The sequence below is a fragment of the Pelecanus crispus genome, chromosome Z, assembly GCF_030463565.1.
Source record: "Pelecanus crispus isolate bPelCri1 chromosome Z, bPelCri1.pri, whole genome shotgun sequence".
Lineage (NCBI taxonomy): Eukaryota > Metazoa > Chordata > Aves > Pelecaniformes > Pelecanidae > Pelecanus > Pelecanus crispus.
The window spans coordinates 64,928,233-64,942,513 of record NC_134676.1 but is presented as its reverse complement, the minus strand read 5'-3'; the positions used below and the strand labels follow the sequence as shown (position 1 = coordinate 64,942,513).

Sequence of the window (14,281 nt, the reverse complement as noted above, 5' to 3'; positions counted from 1 at the left end):
GGGGGTCATGCTGTAAGCTGGATGACTGCGATGGTTTGAGGTAAAAACAAAACCCTCAAAGAAGGTGTTGGTTAACAGGTATGGTAGCACATGTCTATGGAAGGAAACAAGCTGTGGGCAAGATGGACATTGAGCATGCTAGCTACTGCAGTCCTGTATTGGATACTTGGATTTGACATGCTTAATTTTCGATGTTTAATTAAGTTAGTCATCTAGGCTCCTTTATACCAAAGGACAAGCAATAAGTACCTCTAGATGGTGATTCATCCTGTGTGCCTATTTATACATTGATTGGTTACAAAGGAAACGTTGCTGTTTGACACCTAACTTTAAGCATCTGAAATTGGGTTTGGGACACAGTGAGAGACAGCTTACTGCAGTTCAGGGTTACCTTGCACTTACTGCATATTTAGGGGATTGTTCATGTAAGAATTGATCACAGAGAACTAGTGCTCCATGTGTTAATAACATAGTTTACTTTGTAGTGTTTTTTTCAGGTAAGCAGGCCCTTAGGTTCATATCTGAATTGGCATTTCATTACTATATAAAAGGAGGGGTGGCTTATATGAAAAGCCTTGTTGAGACAGAGAAATGTTTACAGTACAAAGAATCGTAATTTTGTGTAGTAGATAAATTTCATGCTTTCTGAGCTAGGCTCTATGTGTTGCACCACTGTCAAAGGCTGAGAATTCATAGATATTGCTGTTTCTGCAACCGTTTGTTAATTTCCCCATGATATTTATGGTGGGAAGTGTAAGTCTTATCTTTTTCTTTTAGGTTGACAATTGCATTTTTCGCGCTCTCTGGTCTGGATATGTTGGATTCCTTAGATGTGGTGAACAAAGATGATATAATAGAATGGATTTATTCCCTGCAGGTCCTTCCCACAGAAGACAGTGAGTGAGTTTTTAGTTTTTTTATTGATATTAACATCTTTACTTTTGCTTTTCACCTGGGGAATAGTGGATGGCTCTTGGTTTTTATAAAATACAAGGTTGACCTTCCTGACGTGCTATCCTGATAATTTCAGAAAGCAATGTCAAGCAAATTGTAGAAATAGATCCCTCTAAAGTAATAAAGCTAGAAAAAGTTATTAGTTTGGCTTTTTTATGTATACAAGGTGAAACTATGAAATTAATTTGAAGATAAGACAGTATAGAATGGTAATGAAGTTGCACCTTTAAGCATCTCAGAGGAATGTTTCACCTGGGTCTAAAAGAAATGCATGTGTTATAGAAGTACTACCAGTCTGCTGGTGATTATATTGACTTCCACTAATTGTAGCTATGCCAGGAGCTCTGAGCACAGGTGTGGTTACTTGGAACAGCTTTTGGAAAATGGGAGGTGTAAGGTTAAGAAGCAAAAGGGGTAAACACAGTTCCTGCTTGAAAATGAAAAATCTGTTCCTTAGATCTGCGAAGGTTAAATTTACCTAAGGTTTTTAGAAGGAGTAATGCTGTTGCTGCATCCCAGCTGTCCTCAGATCGGAAGGTGCATAGCAGATCCAAGCCCGGGAGGGAGCACACAGGAAGTGTCCCTTTCCTGGTGACTTGGCATAAGTCAGGCAGGTGCTGTTTCTGTGGGCTAGGTGGTATTGGCAATTTTTCTGTGGCAGCACAGGTGAATGGCTAATAGTGGTAGAGGGGGTGGAAGAGAGGGAGGTGCGGGTGAGGCACTGCTGCTTTATGACAGGAGGTGCTGGCATGTTAAGTGCTGGTGTGGGGATAGCTGTAGGCTGGTCTCTAGAGAAAAGGTAATTCCAGGTGCCCATCTGTAAAATCATGAACATGTACCTTGTATGTTGGATGTTTGTAGAAAGAAAATTGTGTGTTTCCTTATAATATCTAGTCTAATTATATACTACAAATTAGGTCTCCTCCTTAAAAGCAGTTTTATGAAGTAAACATATGGAAGTCAAGATTGCTGATGCTTGATTTTTACAGTAATAAAAAGATCCCTTTTCTTGTTCTGCAGGCTTACAAACCATCAGATGTACCTCAGGCATTAGTTCTAATATGTTTGGTTTTTTCTTGTGTTGTATTCTCAGAGTCATTATAGAAAATTAGGGGGTTGGATCATGTAATTATGCCTGCAACATTTTTAATCATGAGAAGGTTCCTGTCCCTTAGCATTAAAAAAAACTTCCAGGGTGTACATGCTTTGGTTTTAGGAGTTGCTCATTTTCTGGTATTTATCCCAGTCTTCAGGAGTGTATGCTGAAAGAACGGTGAAGTTTGCAAGAGAGATGAGAATAGCCATTTTTTGTTTGTTTGTCTTTGATACTGTGCAGTAATTCTTGGGGTGGGGGTTCTACCTAGGCAGTGTTTGGAATAGTCCCACTGTCAAGAGCCTCCTAGGGAGGGCAGGTTAAATCTCGGCATGCAGATGGGGAGGCCAGCAGTCCGGGGAGGCCAACAGTCCAGGGCACAGCTGAGGTGTGCTCCTTCTTTTGCTAGCTATCATCCCATCGTAAAACTACAGGAGAGTAGTTTTTGGGAGGGCACTTTTGCAGTGCGTTCTGTGCTTTTAAGTAATAAATCTCTCCTTTTCACCAGAAGAACAAACTTCCCTCCCATCCTGTTTTTTCATATCACATCATAAAAACATTGTTATGCTCTTATGCTTTTGGTAATAACACTGCCTAGTCACTTAACCCCTAAAACTTCAGCATTATTTTTATTCCATTTTTACATCATCTAATGGACAATAGATGATGCAAGATGTAAGTGATACCAACAGCAGCAAGTTGGGTATTGGATGACTAAATGTGCAGAAAGGAATTATACCGTCCTGTAATGTCTACTTTCAATAAAATGTAGTAACTTACGGTTTTTAATCATGGATGTGCGCAATGTTTTTTAATTGGTAGTCTCCCTGCAGAAGAGTTCTGACTCCCTCTTATGGCCTGTTTGTAGAAGTAGCTAAACTCTGGTAGGCTACAGCAGTGAAGGTTTTGGTTTCAAAATGCTTGTGCATCTCTAGTTAAAGAGAACAGTTGCTAGCTTGATGCATCAGAATCCTTCTGTCTCAATCCACGAGTCTTCTCCCCTTCTCTCTTGTTTTCTCGCCCTCCCATGGGAGGGGGAAGTGAGTGGGTGGCTGTGGGGGTGCTTAGCTGCTGGTCAGGGTCAACCCACCACAGCAGGGCATTACAGAACCTGGTAGAAAATTCAGGATTTGGTTTAGAATGCTTCTTAGATAGATTCTCACAATATACTGTGATAGTTTTAGGTAACATGTTTATATTTACTGGTATGTGTTATGTCTGATGGCTACTGAAAGCTTCGATTCAGAAGTTTGTAGCCTTTGAAATTTTTATGTGAAACTAAAGCTCATGAATGCAAAGTGGTGAGATCTTGATCTTGCTGAGTGAGAAAGCAAATATATACTCTGTGAGCCTAATTGAAATGCAGGGAAGCTGAAGGTTAAGGTCTGTCAGATAGACGGTATTGTTCTGTGGATTTATTCTAACTGTGATTCAAACAAATAATGTCTTTTAGCTACCATTATTTCAGCTCAAGTGTTTTAGAGACTGAGTCAATACTAATTCTAATTAGGAGGGAATGGCATGTCACACATGAACCGACCCTCACACAGAAACCTACCACCCTTAGCTGAACGCTTGCTGTCTTCTGCTTATTTAGAGGGCCCCTGTCTTCTGTATAACTCTTGCAAAATAGTTTGGCTTTATATTCTGTAGATTTTGGCCATTGTTACTTTTCCTTCACTTTCAGTAAATCCTCTGCTTAGGTGCATGGCTAATACATGTTTTTGTTTTGTTTGAGTGTTCATTGCAGAAAGACCTCACCGTGTTTCCTTTTAGAAAGAAGTTGAAATCTTTTTCTTTTTTTCATTTTGAGGAGGGTGGTGCTCTTTTACAAGCCTTATCAGAAATGTTACGTATTTACACTAAAACATGCTTTTTAAAGTGTTAGTGAAATTGGAAGAGGGTTGACAAAAGACTGTGTTTCAACTGCTTGTTCTTAAGAATCTTGTCACGTCAGAGCTTTACTGTTTTTCCTCTCATAAAGCAGCTCTGAGACAGAATCTCAAATTTATTTTAACTATCTTAAAATGCAACTCTTAAAAATGTAAGATGTATCCCAGTTTCTTGCAGGTCACATTGCAAAACTGTTCAGCACTTCTGAAAGAGAGTGAATCCAGAGCTCTGTGCTTAAGTAATCTAATGACAGACAGACAGTGGAGGCACACTCCTTGGCCATATTCATCCACCATCCTCCCCCATAGCAACACTGACACTTGTTTGACCCTGCTTGAGATCTGGTTTAGCTTGCTGAAGTGGCAGAAAAGCATGCATTTATTTATCTAACAGAAGGTTACCTTTGTGTTGCATTGGTGAACTGTGTTGGCTGGGAGTGCTAGTAAAGGAGAGGGAAGAAGATTGTACTTTCTGACAGCTGGATGCTTCAGCGGCTTCTCTGTGCTAAGAAATGGCACCAAAAGGAGAGCTGAGACATAGTTCAGTTGAGGGTCTGAACCCCCAGGACCCAGGCATAGCAGGCTGAAAAACATTACACTACATCAGGGACCTAAAACTTTCTTCTGTCAAAGTCTAAATTTAGATTTGTAATAATACTTCTTTACTTGTGTGTCAGTACTGAAAAAAATGGATAGAATGTCATTGACTGATTCTGAGATCGTTGTTACACGTGAGCTTTCTGATATGAGTTTCTTGAGCATAAATATGAATTCTCCAACATAACCTTCTTTAATGGTTACATTTGAAGTATTTATTTGGCTGTATAATGGGCTGCCATTTTAGAGAATGCAGCTTTGCTTTTTATGATATATTCTGGTGCTTTGATTTATAAGAATAATTATTTTTTAGCCCTAGTTCAATGAGAATTACTTAGGCTTACTTTTATCTGGATGTACTGACTGTGTCAGCCTATGTTAAAGCTGTGATTTTTTTTTTTTTTTTAATATTAAGATTTTAATGGTGTGTGTAAGCTTGCATCTGTAGTTAGCAATATGCGAAAAGCCTTGGAACCAGAGGAATGCGTAGGTAACCTGAATGGGAGGAAGTAGTGGGAAAAATTATCAATCTTCCCATGCAAGACAAATAATAGAATATAAATAACAAAAATGTCCTGTCTGTAACAAAGGAGCTCCCAGGATAAGACATCTGTGGTCATCACTTGGAGCTCTGTTACATGTCTTAAGGACTTTCTGGCCTACACACATATAAGTAATGTGGTTTTCTTCACGGGAAAAATCTCAGCTCTTGATTTAAGCGTGGAGTCTTTTGGTTTGGGAAAAGGGTCAGTTTTCTTTAGTTCTGTTGTCAAATGTGAGACATTTTTCCAGGTGGGTTTTGTTCAGCTTGCAATAGTCATGCAGCGATTGATAAAACATTTACTACTTTTTGCTCTGTCTTAAGCTCTTTCAGAAAGTGGTTAAATATGCTTAACTCTGAAAGTGAACACTAGGTGGTACCATTTCATAACTGCACTTGTACTCGATGCTTCAGTGGACTGTGCTGGAGCTGAACTGGTCATTCCAGCAAGTTTTACAAGGGACATAAACTATGATCATATCCTTTTCATTAGGGTATGTTTAATTTATAATTTTATTTCTGATTCTGACAGGCTGTTTGTGGTTCAGAGAAGTAGGCAAGAGTTTGATTAGCACTACTAAGCTATTATGTAAGATAAGAAGTACAAGTACTTTGCAATGAAATAGTAAAACCAACTTCACAGAAGGTGAGGTGGTGTGCATAAACTGAAAGGCAGTGGTTTTACCCTCGTTCCCATTTGGTTTTGAACTTGTATGCTCACAGGAAGCTAAAAAAAATTTGGGACATGACATCAGTGTGCCAGTCATCTGGTTAGAAATGAGCTGTTCTCATTCTCACTTCCTGTTTTAACACTTCCTTTGTCAGCTCAGCACTCTATTTTTTAGTTCAAGAATTGTAACTAGAAATCTAGCAATTTACTGGCAGTGCTGAAGGTCTAGGAAGCATCTATGACATGCACATTAATGACAAAGTTTTTTTGTTTGAAGGAGGGGATAAAATTCCCTTTAAAGATTATGCAGTAGTAAGGGCATTGAAGAGCCACGCTATTCTTGTGTTTCTCCTAGGAGCCAGTGTATAAAGTCTGGGATGGGAGATTGGAAGTCACTGACACAGAGAGTCAAAATAGATTTTAAATCAATGGTAACAATGAAGTTAAAAATCCAGCATTTTAAAACTACCAGTGCTGGGTTTTAGTTGGTAGCAGTTTAGCAGTACAAGAAAAGTTTTAAAATACTACATGAAAATTGGACAGCTAAAGGGAATAATATATCCTGATTTCATTAGTGTGCTTTATTTTTAATCTCTTTTTTTTCATAGTAGCTGTCAAGTCAGAAGCCAACCAAAGCGACCCACTAAGAGCACACTGCACTTGGGTTTCACACGGCCATTTCTACCTTGATAATGAATTATAAGCTACAGTCTAAAAGGCCAGTGATGGGGATCAGTCTTGCTGGGATGACTCCTTCCATCTAGAAACTAGCAGCTGAGTTCTGCTTGACTTCAGAGCAGTCCTAATTGTAGCATGTCTTCGTTTGCAGCAGGCCAGAACACCTGTCTGCTAGTAGGACAGCAACTGTTTCCTGGATAAAGGGTTTCCACATTAATGCCATTTCAAAGTGAATTTTGTAGTTTACTTGAGCACTTAAGACACAGATTCATTTTTATTGAAAATGGGCCGAATGAATAGTGACTTTTCCACAATGTCACCTAGGAAATCTGGTATTTAAGAAGTAGGAATTCTAGTTCTTCTCTTACTGATTCATTCACATTGTGTCATTTTTCAAATTGTGATGTTTTTTGGGCAGTATCTTTCAGGACCTTAGATTAGTCCTTAAGACTAATATTTCTTGTGCTTTCCAGAACCTGTTGCAACATGAAATGCAAGTCTTTGACTCCAGGAGCTAACAGACAAATGCTCTCTGCTGAGAAGGCTTAAATTCTAACAAAATATAACACTTATGCATTTCTTTTGTCTACAAATACAGATACTCCTTCTGTTTTGTCTTTGTGGGTATGACTGTAGTGTACCAGTTTTTAGTGCAGGCTGAAATGACCTTCATTACACCTGTAGAATCATTAAAAAGTACTTTTGATTGAAAGATGGAGGAAGTGGAGAAGTGCAGGTGGGGTTTTTTCTATTAAGTAGTAGTTCACTCCATGTAAATTAGATCCAAAGAGTTGTCTGGTAGAGAAACTTGTATACTTTAACCATGTTGATAAAAGCTTCTAGTTTAAACATTGCATACATGCAGAATTTATTTAAAATTAGAAGCTGATAAATGTGCTGATAAATGACACCAAAGCTGGTAGACCACATTGCATGGTGATGGTTTTTAGGACTTTTAGCTTTATAACGATTCTTGTTTGGTTAGTCTGGTGCAATTTTCCCTCATCTCCATGACGATTTTTAGGTTAAAGGCTGAAGAGCTGGTGACAAAAATGGGGAGAGAATTTAAGAACACCCAAGTGCTGTTGAATTACAGGACTCATTAGGCTTTTACTTTCAGAGGCTGTGGAGCAAAGTCATTGAGTTTTTGCTATGCAGAAGCAGATTTGAGTCCTGCACACCTGTACTTAGCTCTAGACAGTATGTGGTGCACACTTCTGTATGCTGCAGGCTCAGGTGCTGTGACACATTTAAAATAAATTCTACTGAATCACTAACAGAAGTGTTCGATGGCTACAGTGTTCTTGTACCTGTGTATTGGGTGAGAGAAAAATGGCTCCAATTAAAAATTTGCCTTTCATGTCGTTTTAACTGTTTCGCTCCAACAGTATTGAGTTAGATCGGTGCTAGCTTAACACTGTAGATTGTTTGTCCTTGTACATGTTGCAAAGTATCTTAAAACAGTTCTGCCTGGGAACAGACAGTATTACCAGGCAGGAATCCAGAGAGGAAAAAAATCTGTTAACTCTTGGCACTTTCCCAGGGGAGCAATCTTTTTTTTTTTTTTTTTTTTTTTTTTTGGTGAGCATGGAAGACAATTCTGTGCTGATACAAACACTGTATTTCCACCAAATCAAAAAAATCTGTTGCTTTGTTGTTACAGCAGGATCAAGTTTGCTTGTGGTTTTCTTTGTTTTGTTTTTTTAATTAATCAGGGTAATAACAAACTGATACTGGGAACATAATGAAAGACACATGCAAACTCTAGTAATACTGTGAATAGTGTTGAAGTAACAGGTCTTGATCTTGACTAAAGAATTAATGGTTTATAATGAGTGTTTCAGCAAAGCAAGTTAGTTAAGTCTATTTTTTTATCTTTTCCAGGATCAAACTTGAATCGCTGTGGATTCAGAGGCTCTTCTTATTTAGGGATGCCATTCAATCCCTCCAAGGTCGGTTAAGTGCGTGTGTGTATGTGTGAAATATTTTCAATTAAGCATTAGATGATCTTGTGTGTTTTTTATAATATTAACTGCATAATTATGGAATTTCTGGAAGGCAGGGATTTTTGCGCTGTTAATACACTGAAATCATAGAATCATAGAATCATCTAGGTTGGAAAAGACCTTTAAGATCATCCAGTCCAACCATTAACCTACACTACCAAGCCCGCTCTAGACTAATCAAGGGTAGACCAGACTAAACCATATCCCGAAGTGCCACATCTACCCGTTTTTTAAATGCCTCCAGGGATGGTGACTCCACCACCTCTCTGGGCAGCCTGTTCCAATGCCTGACCACCCTTTCCGTAAAGAAATTTTTCCTAATTTCCAGTCTAAACCTCCCCTGGCGCAGCTTAAGCCCATTTCCTCTTGTCCTATCGCTAGCTACTTGGGAGAAGAGACCAACACCCACCTCACTACAACCTCCTTTCAGGTAGTTGTAGAGAGCGATAAGGTCTCCCCTCAGCCTCCTCTTTTCCAGGCTAAACAACCCCAGTTCCCTCAGCCGCTCCTCATAAGACTTGTTCTCCAGACCCTTCACCAGCTTCGTTGCCCGCCTCTGAACACGCTCCAGCACCTCAATGTCTTTCTTGTAGTGAGGGGCCCAAAACTGGACACAGTATTCCAGGTGCGGCCTCACCAGCGCCGAGTACAGGGGGACAATCACCTCCCTGCTCCTGCTGGCCACAGCATTCCTGATACAAGCCAGGATGCTGTTGGCCTTCTTGGCCACCTGGGCACACTGCTGGCTCATGTTCAGCCGGATGTCCACCAACACCCCCAGGTCCTTTTCCAGCAGGCATCTTTCCAGCCACTCCTCCCCAAGCCTGTAGCGTTGCATGGGGTTGTTGTGACCGAAGTGCAGGACCCGGCACTTGGCCTTGTTGAACCTCATACAGTTGGCCACGGCCCATCGATCTAGTCTGTCCAGGTCCCTCTGCAGGGCCATCCTACCCTCCAGCAGATCGACACTCCCACCCAATTTGGTGTCGTCTGCAAACTTACTGAGGGTGCACTCGATCCCCTCATCCAGATCATTGATAAAGATATTGAACAAGACTGGCCCTAAAACAGAGCCCTGGGGAACACCGCTCGTGACCGGCCGCCAACTGGACTTAACACCATTTATCACTACTCTCTGGGCTCGGCCACCCAACCAGTTCTTTACCCAGCGAAGAGTATGCCTGTCCAAGCCGTGAGCTGCCAGCTTCCCGAGGAGGATATTATGCGAGACGGTGTCAAAAGCTTTGCTAAAGTCGAGGTAGATGACATCCACAGCCTTTCCATCATCTACCAGGCGGGTCACCAGGTCATAGAAGGAGATCAGGTTGGTCAAGCAGGACCTGCCTTTTGTGAACCCATGCTGGCTGGGCCTGATCCCCTGGTTGACCTGTACTTGCCTGTGGAGTTCGCTCAAGATGAACCTCTCCATAATCTTCCCCGGCACCGAGGTCAGGCTGACAGGCCTGTAGTTCTCCGGGTCCTCCTTCCGGCCCTTCTTGTAGATGGGCGTCACATTGGCAAGCCTCCAGTCATCAGGGACCTCCCCTGTTAACCAGGACTGTTGATAGATGATGGAAAGTGGCTTGGCAAGCTCCTCTGCCAGCTCCCTCAGTACTCTTGGGTGGATCCCATCCGGCCCCATAGAGTTGTGAGCGTCCAGGTGGCATAGCAGGTCATTAACTGCTTCCTCCTGGACTATGAGGGCTCCATTCTGGTCCCTATCCCTATCCTCTTGCTCAAGGGCCTGAGTACCCTGGGGATGACCGGTCTGGCTGTTGAACACAGAGGCAAAGAAGGCGTTAAGTACTTCAGCCTTTTCCTTGTCCTCGGTGACAATGTTCCCCCCCACATCCAGCAAAGAATGGAGATCCTCCTTGGCTTTGCAGAGCCAAGAGCCAAATCTTTGCAGAGCTTTTAAGAAACGTACTAAAATCGTGTGCCACTTGAGTTTCCAGGGCAGTGAAGAAACTGACATACAAATTGTGGCTTGTCTCAGTGCACTCTCCCCTTTCTCTGATCTGTTACTGAAATCAGGAAACTTCTCTAACTCAAGAACTTCACCTGGTGGAGAAGGGCAGAATAGCTCTGTAGTAAGTGGTGCAGCACATGCTGGTCTTCAGTATTCCTCTTCATGTGATGAAACACGAGTGTTTGATTGCACCTGGTATCCACTCAAACATAGGCAAGGCTCTGCTCATCTCAGTTTGCCATTTCTGTAAGAGAGGACACTTTGAAGCCCATGGAGCTGAGGTTCAGGAGACTTAAATGTGTATACGAAAGGAAATGGCCTTTAATACAAGAGAGAAAGGAGTTAGCAGAGGCTGCTGAAGATGGTACAGAAGGTCTGATACAGTTGGAAGAGGGAAGTAGAGGCCGGTGTGCAGGAAGGACTGTGAAAGAGGTATAGTAGTTCTATCCTTTGTTTGAGAGTGAAGAGTCAAATCTCACTAAAGAGTGGATGAAAAATGTGGAAGAGCACTAAATTATCACCAAGTACTTGATTTTTGTAGTGGACAGACAGCAAGATTTTAAATATAAATTAACAGATGAATCTTGGAATATGAAATTGCAAGCAAGGATGGACATCTGATACACTAATGACTCTAGCTGAGTGTAAAAATGCTTGAACTAACTTGAGTATGAAGATAGTACAGCAGCCTGTTTTGGCCTTATTTACTCTTAACAGCGTAACTTTATGCTTCTGAATAACTACTGGGAATGGAGTAATAACTGCATATGCCTCTCTGCATAGCAAGTCAGACAAGTACTCATAGCAGTAATATTCAGAGGTTGCGCTTTCTAACAAGGGTAAAATAATTGTGAAGAGGGTTTTTTACATCTCTACACTGTACTACAGCAGCATGTGATAGGCAAGGTAATTTGTCTCTTGGTTTGCTTTAGTATTTATCCTGGTTTACACTACAGATGGTGTCTGCAGTGAGCTCGGACTGTAGTAACAGGATGAATTCATCATGTGTTTTAATTGGAATTAACCTCAGTGGCAATCCAACCACCTGCTGAGCTTGAAGGAAAAAAGGAAAATTTCTGCTTAAAACCTAAACCAATTTGGCATCTGTAGTGGTGACTTATTGGGATACTTTGTTAAAAATAGTAGACAATAATTTCAGTAAGAAAAAGACTGGTTTTACTCAGAAGATGGTTGTCTTTGATAAGTCACCTAAAGAAGCTGAGGTTGTCATGCTATTGTTGTAGCGTAACAGCATTATAAAATGGATGAAGACACAGTTTTACCAAACTGAGATAATAAAAATGTGTCAGTCATGTTTCCTCAAAGGTTTGGGTCAGTGCCATGTGGTGTAGTACATTAAATCAGTGCATGCTTTTTTGAACCTTTTTCAAATCCTCCCCAGTGTATAAAGCTTCAAGAGCGAGTTCTGGGTATAGTTCTGCGACCTTGTAAAGGCCTCTGAAGACAAAAAGTCTGTAAGATTGGCAAAGTGTTGTTACCCCTTCCCAGCACTTTCTGGTGTTTTAATTTAAGTCTCAACTTCCAATAGTACACGCTTCATACTTAAATATTCTCTTTTCAAGAAGTGTGTTGTGGCCCATCAGTGTCTCATAATGTGTTAGCCAATCTGCAGAAGGGACAAAAGGGTAGAATCATGTAACCTGTGGAAATTAGCTACAAGGTCATTATCTCTAGAAAACTGTCTGCAGATGGATATGCTCTTTATTCAAGTGTTGCAATACATTTTTTCATTGTATCTGCATTAGAAGAATCAGTTGTGCTTGATTTATTGGCATACAAAGGTTTAAAGTATTTCCAGCACTGTTGCCCTAAAACGTTCTGAAATAACTTAGAAAAAGAAAGACTTGGAAATCCACTGTGATGACTTTGAATTATGTTTAAGGTCTTGTCATTTTTCTTTATTCATCATTTTAAAATGTTCTGTTAAATCTATGTCTTGAAAAAAGCCTGTAAGCATCTTGGATTTGCATTGACAGTTATTATTTATTACATGCCACTACAGTGATTTCATTCTTGAACTCTGAGAAAGTGCCATACTGGAGGTAGCCAAATCTCTTCTGTCACGAGGGACCTTTCAAAATAATAGAAAAAAGCAAGGGATGTGTTAGAATTGCCAACTTTACTAAATGTTACCAGGTTAGCTCATTTGGTTTTGGTTTGGGGGTTGGGTTTTTTTTAGCTGTTACCCTTTCAGTGTTCGATGGTAGTGTCTGTGCTGCTTTTTGGGACTGTAGCAAAAGTGAAACAAAACCATATCCAGTTGACCAAATCACCATACACAGCCTTTACAAGCCTTAACAATCTTAACTGTAAATGAAGGCTGAGAGTGCCACTTCTATCACTGCATTTAAACATCAATAATTTAAAATTAGGTAACAATTATTTTCTGAATGGCTCCAGGTTCTGCAGTCTCTCTGATTTGTTGTTATTGGAGTTTAAACTAGCTTTTTAATTTAGGGGTGAACAGTCTCCTTAGAGTTTCAGATAGGCCTAGGTCTTTTCAATATTTTTCAAGTGTTATAAATCAGTTTTAGGGACTAGATTGAAAGCCAATAGCTGGAACTTCTATGTAAGATTGCAGTAACATATGCTTTCACTTTGGAAAAAACGATCTGTTTTGTGTGCCTGACACAACATTGTATTTTCTCAAGGCTGAAATAATCCATGTTTGTAACACTGATGCCAGGTGTGAGAAGAAAGTGTTTTGAAAGTGGGACTCTGGCTGTGTTGGAGAATGTTTAGTAGCATTCTTTATTAGTGTTCGGAGATACCTTGCCCATGCTTTTGCAGCAGAGAGTTTCTTGGCCCTCTCTGCAGTGGTCAGCAGGAATTTTTGGTCACCATGAGTTATGTTTAAATAGCTGTCTGGGTGATGTGGCAGGGAACGTTATCACGTCACTGAACCAGATTTAAATGTTTAAAAACTTCCACTCACCTTGCATCTTTAAGTGTTAATTCTTTTTAAGGAAGGCTCAGGTTGTAGAGACCATAGAGCAAAACTGGTTTACTCCATCATTGAGATCCAAGTTAATGTTTCCTGTTTGACCTACAAACTGTAAACATCACAAAAGGTGAAGGGTATAGAGAGAACAGGACCTGGCCATATCCCATCATTGTCTTCTCGGAGTATGTCTGCACCAGTGTATTGGTTCAGATCAGTAGAGAGCACTTTATAAGAGCAGTTTCATGTGCTTGCTCCAGAAGAGGACGACACGCAAACTGGGCTCCTTTTAAATGAAACTGAACCAGCTGTGCTCTGACTGAACTTCTCCATTAGTGGGCCATTAGTCCATGGAGCCAGACTACAGCTGGCATGGACTGTGAAATGCGTATTGTCTGGGCACCGGTACTGCAGCACCTACTGTTCTGCCCTCCAGACCCACTCCTGTTGCATTACTCCTAAATGTAGACATAACCTTACTGGATCAAGTGTGTTTCTTATGGTTGTTTAGTCTAAGTGTTTAACAATCAATCCACAGTTTTAACATCTTTCTTGTTGCTAGTCTTTGAGGTGTAACTTCTGCCATTCTTAAAATAACTTCATTCTGTTTATCTTTGTGTCCTCAGCTCATGAAGCTCACAGTTTGAGGTGGTGGGAGCAGTGAGGTTTTTGTGCTTAGGCTGACAGTTTGCTTAGTTGCTGCTGTTGCTTTAGTCTACAGTGCCTGTGAGGAGAAGTAGTTGTATATCACTAGAAGTAGGCTTTTTTACTTTGTTACAGAACTTAAAAAGGAGCTTCTTTTTACCAAGCCTGAAGATGCCAGTTAAAAATCAGGTGCTTTCACTACGGTATCTTTGATAAATTTGGGACAAATTTCAACAGAGTGTCTGAATTACTTTGTCCTTCATAGCAGAGGCAG

At 40.6% G+C, this 14,281-nt stretch overlaps 1 protein-coding gene across 1 annotated transcript in view; it reads left to right on the top strand.

Moving 5' to 3' along the window:
- Nucleotides 1-14,281, top strand: part of PGGT1B (protein geranylgeranyltransferase type I subunit beta) — a 43,778-nt gene that overhangs the window by 5,022 nt on the left and 24,475 nt on the right. Inside the window, 2 exon segments of the mRNA XM_075727106.1 lie at nt 778-896; nt 8,310-8,377. Coding sequence (XP_075583221.1) covers nt 778-896; nt 8,310-8,377 — 187 coding nt within the window.